This window comes from Haliaeetus albicilla, chromosome 2 (genome assembly GCF_947461875.1).
Source record: "Haliaeetus albicilla chromosome 2, bHalAlb1.1, whole genome shotgun sequence".
In the NCBI taxonomy this organism is placed as follows: domain Eukaryota; kingdom Metazoa; phylum Chordata; class Aves; order Accipitriformes; family Accipitridae; genus Haliaeetus; species Haliaeetus albicilla.
The window spans coordinates 57,708,372-57,717,807 of NC_091484.1; the positions used below are offsets into that span (position 1 = coordinate 57,708,372).

Consider the following 9,436-nt stretch of genomic DNA (forward strand, 5'->3'; position numbering starts at 1 on the left):
ATGCGAAACTTCATGCCGACCAGCTTCTTTTTGTAAGGATGCAACACCAAAAGTCAAAATAAATTACATAATACGGTTTTAATGAGTTGTAATAGTTATAACAAAGGTTGTGATATAAGTCTTTACAAATCAGTATATCAAGATATGATGAAAAAGGAAGAAATGTTTGCCTTATATGTGTTTTTCACATGAAGTGTGTTCTTTGCTCTTGTCTAACCAGGGCAGGTGATTTATCCAAAAAATGGTCTTATCCAGTAGCAGTGGTAGCCCGATTTCAAAAGCTTCTTCAAATTTGACCATATACGTCTTGTAGTGTTGAGCTTTTCCAATAAATACCTTAGTAAATATGCATTGCTAGTTGTAAATGATCTCTAGCTTGGTACGTTACTGTCTGATACTACATAGAAAATCTCTAGCTACACTGCTGTTGTTAGTGTGCTAACCAATAAAAGCAACAGTGGAAGAGACAGACATGAAATCAGTTACACATCTGTTATTAAAATACATTACCTTGTAGAAAAAAAACAGGAGTAATCACTACAATGTACGGATATAGGTTGGCACTTTGTCATAAAGTAAAAGCGTTAACCATTCTGGTGAGATAATACACAAGCAGCTGGCAGCACAATGTCCCTTTATAAATCCTAGATGAGTTAGACTGGCGATCCTCTCAGTCAGCCTAGACTAACCTGGCATTTATTTCGAATTGGACAACTCAAAACAGAAACAGAAAGAGTAACGTGTTCTGTTTTAAGAAAAGCTTCACTCATTCAAACAAGAGATTTTGAGAGAGATTCGTAAAATCTTCATCAGACTTTTGCTGGACAGCCAGCACTGAAGAGCTCTTACGTCACAGTGGCAGACACTTTTGACATTTTAGTGCAGATAAATCTGAGTTTGTACCCTTAGTACATTAGACAAGGTTGCTTGTGGCAAAGGACATGAAATAGAAATGCTAGGGGTAGCCTGTATTACTCTTCAACAATTTATAGAAACGTTACCTTGATTTTGCCAAAATGTTAAATAACATAACCAACTGTGCTAAGGAGCTAGTTAATTATCTTGCTAAAATTTAGGCTTAGAATGAAATCTGCAAGTTTTAACCTGAGAGAAATAGACAGCCTCCCCTCCCAAAACCAAAACAAATAATAAATCCATTCTCTGAATAAAAATATTCTGTGGACATTACTGGTATGACTGATTTTAAAGCATTTTTATAACTATGTAACTCATAGTACCTGTGTTTAGTTTAATTCTCCAAGCCATTAATCCTTTATATGGATTAAACTCCTTTGAGACTTTATATATATATTTTTTTATATATATATATATGAATGAGAAAAATAGGTTTTAATACACACTTTTTTTTTGCATGTAAATATCTGCTTCTTTCTTTGCATATGTGTTATCATTTTTGGTAATATGCTTATCTGTGTCCATTTCATAGGCACGCCTTACTACAAACTGTAACTAGCTACCATGGAAAAGGTCTGTGTGACAACATTTTCTCACATGTCAGATCTCCCACTCTTCCTTGGTGGGAATAATCCCACTAACTTCAGCGAGACAGGACACCTAAGACAAATAAGGTTTTGACCCATTATATTCCTATGAAATTCTAGTTGAACATCTGCAGTATGTTAAGCCATAACTATTTTATTAAAAATAGTACCCAAGTACAGACTAAGTGCTAAAAGACTAATGAATACTAATTGCTGCAAAGAAAAGACTCTACCTTAGTCTGAGGATGTGGATGCCAGGCTTGCTAAATATTTACACAACTAACCATCAAGAATGGGCCTGTAATAATTGTCTAAATATATATTTACACGTTTACAAATTAAAAGCCAAATCCTTTTTCCACTAATATCAATGGGAGTTTTGCCATTGGCTTTGGTGGAATCAGGGATTTGGTCCAATAGAGTTTGTCAACTGTTACATTTTTCAGGAAAAAGAAGTGTTTCTTCTATCCTTCTTTTTCTTTTAGAATACAGCTAAAGGGAAGACAAAAACAACTCCACTGGTTTGATTTTATGTTAAAAGTCTAATGTAAACCTACAAAGCAGGAACATTGAGTTAAGGCTTGAAGCTGATTAGTTTCTAGTTTTAAGTGGAAGGATAAGAAAAGTACAAGGCAAACAATTCCTTTGGAGAGAGAAAGTATATTTTGATTACCTCTTCCTTTTATTGTAAAATCATTCCTCACCACAGTATGAGTGGACTCCAAGCATCATTGTTAGCAAGTAAGTCACAAGAACCAAAGCTGAAGTATGGATAAAGCAGCAAGATCATAACACATCAAAGTATCATATACACTGAAGAAATAACTCGGCGTCCTTAGGTGGTTTTTTTTCTATAAAAATTTGATCTATGTAGGACTTCATTCACATGGACACTAACAATGAGGAAGTATTTGCTTTGGCGGTAGTGGATCGCACATCTGTTTAACATGTTTTGTAATTTTTTAACATAAGGTTTCTCTGTGTTGTACAGATGTGAATCAGGTAGCATTCGACTTTTTTTCCCCGCTACTGAGGTGTTTGGTGGTCACTCTTTGCTGGGGTGCTTGTTTCATTGACTTTTGCCACGCAAATCCATTGCTTAGAAGAGCAAGCTTCATTTTTGGACCGGTTTGGTGGGTCTTTTTACTCATTTTCAGTCGGCATAAATAATAAATCCAGAAAATGTGCTGTATTTGTTGTTGTTTCCTCCGTGTGCTTTTCCTCCATCTAATTTAATGTAAACTTCGTCTCCTGGCTCCAAATGAAGAACCACACTGTTACTGGCATAGTCGTAGTTCTGATCAGCATCCTGAGCAATCGCACTAGCTCGAACCTACATAAAATACATAATGAGTGGTTAAGAAAACTCAGATAATTCTTCCTGCATGATGAAATCAAAGCATATCCACAACATTTTATTCAGCATGCATGAGTTGCCACTTCAAACGTCTGGCAACATATATTGTAGTTTTTTTTCCTATGGTTATTGCTTATTTTCTCCTACAATACCAACATCTGAAACTAAAGCAGTAATGTGCTCCTTTCTCAGTCATCTGATTAATACACAACTGCTTGCACTCCTGTAGATATTTGGAGCCTTTTAAAATATATGCGTAATAATAGCTGGAGTTCAGAGACCTGAATCTGGTCGTGTGCCAGTTTTACATTGGTGTAACTTTTATTTCAGTGGGACAAGTGATTGACATTGGTGAGGATCCACAGTGAGGCCGTATTGATACCAGGCTGGACTTTTTCCAGAGGCAATTTATTGTCATACTACTAATAGGATCATGCTGCAAAAAGAATACAAAAAGTACACACACACATGCACACACTCCAGTGCACACAAGCAGGTAAGGATCCTAGCTGGTGTTTGGGAAAACTGTTATTGCCACATTTCAGTAAGCAAACATTTAGTGTCTGTGTTGCAAGAGATGCACATTTGAAAAATCACAGATGAGTCACTTGCTTTAAGAGGTTTTGGAATTTACAAGGAATTGAGGACATTTCATTTGCAGCTTTCACTTAAAGACACATTTTTTCCCATTTCTCCCTTGCTATTCCACTACTGTTTAAATTTGACATTGCTAGCAAAGTGGAAATAATCTGTAACTTCAAGATGTATGTCGGTTTCCAGCAATGAACAGCCTGTGCCTTTGTAAATTTCCAAATCATTTATATATAATTTGACCCTGTTTGGTAAAATATTTAAGCTTAGTTGTATGTGATTTATTTCAGTGTAACACATCATCTGCTTGTTGCTTGTCTTTGTTCTAGCGTGGTTACAGAGCAGTAAGTGATTTAGTGGTACTGCAAACCTGAACTAAGTAATAATGCATGACTTGGCGTACTATATGTGGGATTTTATCTGTTCTGAATTGAAAAAATAGGCTATAAGTCACAAATTTTCATGGATTCCTTTCAAAGTTTAAATGATAAATTTCCAAATTAAATTTTCATGTGATATGATCTCACATTAATATTGAAATGTTAAAAAGAAGGGGGTTCTTTACCATGCAACATCTTATGGCATTATGCAGCTTAAAAATCACAGTAGCTGGAAATTCTTTATACATCCTGTAAGAAGAGTGAGAAAGGCTTAAAGGACTTACAGTGGTGTGACAGTCTGCAAATTTAAATTGATACATGGCATGATGATAAACCACAACTATTTCAGGACTTCTTGATCCTGAATTGCCTGGTGTTGTTTACAGAGGTGATCTATTTTGCTAGTGTTTAAGCAATAATGATTCTAAGCAGAGGGTATTTCCTCTGGGTTAATGACTAGCAGGGTGGAGTTGAAGGCTCTGGGCCATTAACCCTGGAAATACTCTCCAAAGAAAATAACGGGCTGAGACTGTTGCTGGTAGTGTAAATGGAAAGGGCATATGGGAAGGAGTGAAAAGGCTATAGATGAGTTAGAAAAACTTTAATGGAGAACTAGTATCTTGCATGCTGGTAAGCAAAATGGTTTAAATTACTTTCCAAATTCCCATTTACATCATATTGAAATGCTACTTTGTGGATTTGTCTAAAATGTAGTTTTTCTGTGGATAGTAAAGGAGAATTCAAATTGTATTAGTGACTATCCTAAGGGAGTCAGCATAGGGACACTGACTACAATAGCAATGGGTATTTAATTTTTAAGATTCTGGATAGTACATACTGGCTGAAGAAAAAAGATCCTGCGTATTGAAAGTCTAGAAACCAAAGTGTAGCTCTTACTGCCCTATGTATAAACAAATGTCCTGTAAGCTCCACTGTGCTATTCTTAGAGGTTTTACCTCCTTGTTTGGTTAGCCAGAGCAATTTCTTTTTAAAGCCTGGGAGAACAGTCTCAAATGAATTATCAGCGTACTGCTGCAAGAGGGTAAATGTATCTCGAAATTAAACCATTAACGCACTATCAATTTCATAAGTTGCATGACTGCTCACCTCATCTTTTGTGAAGTTACACTCTCAGGTTGCACATACATACTAGCTAAGCTACGTGATCTCAGCAGGTCCCTGTTCAAGCTTTGTAACCATTAAAGAAGGCAATGTGTTAACAGTGGAGACCTTGAGGTTCCTCCTGTGCATTGCTTAGGAATGTTTGGGTTTTTTTCTGTAAGTGATACACTCTTCCAGCGGTTTGGGTTTTTTCATTGTTAGAAAACACTGAATTTATAATGTTATCTTTGCCAGACTCCATTTAACGACTTCCAAAATCTCTGAGCTTTCTTACAAAAATACACAAAAAGTTAACTGCTACCTCATCATATCAGCGTCTAGTGTTTCAAGAATAAACCATAATCAAAAGGAGACACTGCTGCATTAAAACTGTGCTCTGTGCATCAATTTTAAATAGTTTGCATGCAGATATTTACCTAAATACTTATCTTTGCATAGATATATACAAATATATATATAGAACCCCCGCCCCCTTTTTTTTTTTTCTCCTTTGAATCCCGGCAAGTTTAATATGTCTGGTACTGGAAGCAGTTACATTTGGGAACAGTTAGACTTCAGGCTGAATATTTATAATCGGTCACTTTTTAAAAAGTACCGGCATGTATTTATTTCTCCGGGTTTGGGAAAATAAACACTTTAAAACATTACAAATAGGCGTCAAAAATAGTTTAATGTTTTAATTGCAAGTAAAATGGCATTCTCGCCGTGGACGGCATTGCCTTTGTATGAATAAATCAAAGTGGATATATTAACGATGTACTATGTTCTACTCGTCCTGGTTTATCTGCTGAGGTAGTATTTATGGCAGGCATTTCCTAATTCAATTAACTGCCGCTGATGCCCTCATTATTCTGTTTTCGCGGTCCTTCTGAGGAGCCATAAACAAAAGGTGAAGTGGCGCACCAGATTAATTTACCGGCCGGCGATGCTCCCGCCGCCGCTGCGCACCGAGGGCCGTGCGGCGGCGGCGGCCGGCGCTTCCCGGGGGAGGAGACAGGCAAACGAACGAGCCCCTCCGCGACCTGCGAGGCGCGGCGGGGACACGCAGCCCGATTTTCAGTCCTATGGACGCTGCCTAGAGCGGATCAGCACCGCCCCCGCCCAAGCCCACCCCGCCGGAGGGCGAAAAGCCGGGGGAGAGCGGCAGCGCTGGGCTCCGGGCTCCCCGAGCCTGGGAAAGCCGGCGGCCCGGCCCCGTAGCCCGCTGCGCGCCGGCACAGCTCAGGCAGCCAACGACCTGTTGCGCGGCCGGACCCTCGCCCGGCCGCCGCACGGGGGGCCGGCGGGACCACCGCGGGGCTGCCGGAGGCACGGGGAAGCGCGGGCACGCCGCGCTCCCCGCCGGGCAGCCGGCGCCGGAGGGACGGCGGTATCGCTAAGCGCTGTCGTAGCTAGGGCCGACCTCTGCGGGTTTGTTAACCACGTCGTGAGGAAGCGCAAAATCGCGGAGAACGGCTCCCCGGCGGCAATGTTCCAGGCACAGCCTCCGCCAGCGCGGTGGCAACGCTTATCCTCCTTAGAAAGGGCGATTCCTCCGCCTTTCAGACGGTAGCCTCGCAAGATCTTTAATTATCTGGAGCGTTTCCCTCCCGCCGCGGGGGGTGCCGGCGGACCTCGGGCCGTGCCCAGCCCGCCTCCCTCCGCTGCTCGGTCCGCCACGGGGCGAGGTCTGCGGCCCCCGAGCTCGCCCGGTTACCGGCTCTCCCTGCCGCAGGGAAACCTCGCTCCCCGCCGGCGGCCGAGCGTGCCAAAACCGGCGCCCCGCTGCGCGGGAGCCCCGTCCCGTGCCGCGGCTGCTTTCCTCCCCCACATCGCATCCTGTCCCCACCCAGGACCACCCTCCCCTCAGCTCGCCCGCCGCCCCCGGCTCCCCTTCCGTCCCCGGGGAGTTTCCCCGCCCTGGGGGAACACCGGGCCCCGGCCCGGGGTGCGCTCGCCCCCGCGGGGGGGCAGCGCTGCTTGCGCGACCGCCCCGACCGCCCCCCCCCCCCCCCCCCCCCGCTCCCGTGCCGGCCGAGCTGCTGGGCAGCGCTCCGCGGCCGCGGGCTGGCCGGGACGGCAGCCCGGGACGGCAGCCCGTGCCGGACGGGGGCACCGGGCGCCGGCCAGGTGCCGCTCCGCGGCCGCGGGGCCGGCCCGGGCAGCGGGCTGGGAGCGGGCGCCAGCGGTGTGACTCCGCGGGAAAAGAGTGCGCGGAGTCCGCCTTCGCCCGGCGGCACGGGGCGACCTGCGCGGAACGCCTCAGGGGTCCTCGGGCACCCGAGGCGGAGCGGGGCGGCGCTGCCCGCAGGGTCCCCGCCGGCTGCGGACCGGCGGGCGCCGGCTCCCCTCGGCTCCGCCGGCGGCTCGCCCTGCCTGCGGGCCGCCCGGCCTCGGGCCCCGCTCCCCCGCCCCGCACCCGCGCCGCCTCCAGCGGCCGCCCGGCTCCCCCTCCCCGCCCGCCGCCCGCTTCCCGCCCTCCTTCCCGCGCCGCTCCGCGCCGCGCGCTCCCCTCAGGCAAGCCCGGCTCCGCCCGGCCGCCCGCCGTCCTGGCGGCGCCCGCTCCCCTCACGGTAGCCGGCTCCCCTCGGGAAGCCCCTCGCGTCCCCGGCCGCCCCCGGCGCCCGGCGCGGCGCCCACCTGGTTGTTCTTGCAGAGGTCGGCCCACATGCTGGTGCCGTCGCCGCCCCGCATGAGCACATGGTAGGTGAAGAAGTAGATGCCGGGGATGGAGCAGGTGAACTTGCCGGTGGTGGGGTCGTAGTGGTTGCCCAGGTTGGTGACCACGTCGTCGAACTTGAGCACCTCGTAGCCCTCGTGCTGCCGCTTGAGGCCGGCGTAGAAGGCGATCTTGGGGACGGTGCTGTAGGTGGCGGCGCTGATGGCCCCCGCCGCGTTCAGCCCCGGCGCCCCGGGGGGGCCCGGCAGGCCCTGCCGCCCCGGCTCGCCCTTCTCGCCGGGCGGGCCCACCGGGCCGGGCGGCCCCGGCTCTCCCGGCGGGCCGCGGGGCCCCGCTTTGCCCGGCCGGCCGGCCTCCCCCTTGGGCCCCTGGATGAAGGTGGGCAGGGACTGCATGAGGCCGCGGTCGGGCGTGGCCGCCGTGCTGGGCGCCTTGGTGCCGCCGTAGGGGTCGCAGACCATGCGGCAGGTGCCCAGCATCTCGTAGTGCGCCGAGGTGCCGGCCGAGCTGACCAGCACCGGGATGAGGATGACCAGCAGCAGCACCATCACCACCCCCAGCGCGCCGGCCGCGATCAGCCGCCGCCTGCTGCCCACCAGCCGGCTCAGCGCAGGGCGATCCTCTTGCCTGCTTTTGGACAAAATCTTGATGGTTGGCGGGGGACCTCCTCAGAGCCGAAAAACCGCCGAGCCCGCGCGAGCTCGGCTCCCCGGGGGCTTCGCCGCCCTCCCGCTGCCGCCGCCGGCGGCGGGGGCTCCCGCGGGTCGCGGCGGTCCGCGGCGGCCGCTGCAGCCGCCGGGCGGGCGGGCGGGCGGCAGGGAGAGGACGAGGGAGAGCGAGCTGCCGCCGCGCCCCGGCCGCCCGCACTTTTATCCTCCCGCTGGCGATCGACTTTTTTTTTTTTGCAGGCTGTGCCAGTCCGAGTCAACTTTCCCTGGAACTTGCCTTTCCTCTCGCGATCGCCCCGCTCGCCCGCTCGCTCTCTCTCTCTCTTTTTTTCTCTCTTTTTTTTTTTTTCCTCTCTCGCAGAGACGACAGTCCTCAGCGGAGACGCGCCTCCCGGCCGCCCCGCAGCCGCCCCGGTGCCCGCCGCCGAGAGCCCGCGCCGCGGCGCCGCACCGGAGCCGGAGCCCGAGCCCGAGCCGGAGCCGGAGCCGGAGGGAGAGCGGGATCCTGCCCGGGTGCCACCTGCCAGGAGAGGAGGAGGCTGACGAGCGCGCTGGAGCAATTTATAGGCACCCAAAAGCGCAGGGGAAAGGGGAGCTGCTTTGGCATCTCATCCCAGCATCTGCTCCGCTCTTCCCACTCACAGAGAGTTTGGCATTACTCTGGCAGTGTGGGAAATATATATTTTTTTTCCTCTCTCCCTCCCCCACCCCTCCCGCAAACGGATGAACAGCGAAATCGTGAGCCTCACTCACTAGCTGTATCTTGCGATGACAGCTCTTTCTGGAGCAGACCAAGAGGAAGAGATGTGCTTAGCAGCCTCTGGGTACCCTTCAGGTCACCGATCGAGAATTAAAAGGTCAATCCACCTCCTGCTTAACGCTACCCTGAGGCCACCCTGCCGTATTAGTGTTTGCTGGGAAATACCGCTTTAAATGTAGGGATGCTTTACAGTTACCGATTGTCCAAGTGGAAGTTATTTGAAAATACACCTCCCACCTCGCACAGTAATAGAGATTAGCATCTCTCACAATTTCGGATCTCCCTCTTCCCCCTCCCCGATTACAACCATAAAGGCAGAGAAGGAAACCGTTCTTTCTGTGAATTAAAACTGACATACTCATCACCGGCTGCAGTGTTTCCCGGTGTTAAAGCCAGC

General features: G+C 49.5%; 1 protein-coding gene across 1 annotated transcript; it reads right to left on the minus strand.

The window, feature by feature from the left end:
- Positions 1-59: 59 nt before the first annotated feature.
- Positions 60-8,596, minus strand: C1QL3 (complement C1q like 3). The gene is made up of 2 exons (XM_069776041.1): positions 7,572-8,596; positions 60-2,835 (listed from the first exon to the last, which is right to left on the minus strand). Exons 1-2 carry the CDS (start codon positions 8,157-8,159, stop codon positions 2,656-2,658), a joined length of 768 nt encoding a protein of 255 aa, XP_069632142.1. The 5' UTR covers positions 8,160-8,596; the 3' UTR covers positions 60-2,655.
- Between the last annotated feature and the right edge of the window lie 840 nt (positions 8,597-9,436).

Bases quoted from the DNA above. Each gene is read 5' to 3' on its own strand.
- C1QL3 (XM_069776041.1), bottom strand. From the start codon at position 8,159: ATGGTGCTGCTGCTGGTCATCCTCATCCCGGTGCTGGTCAGCTCGGCC. The intron at 2,836-7,571 runs GTGGGCGCCGCG...TATTTTATGTAG, and splicing joins ACCTCTGCAAGAACAACCAG to GTTCGAGCTAGTGCGATTGC.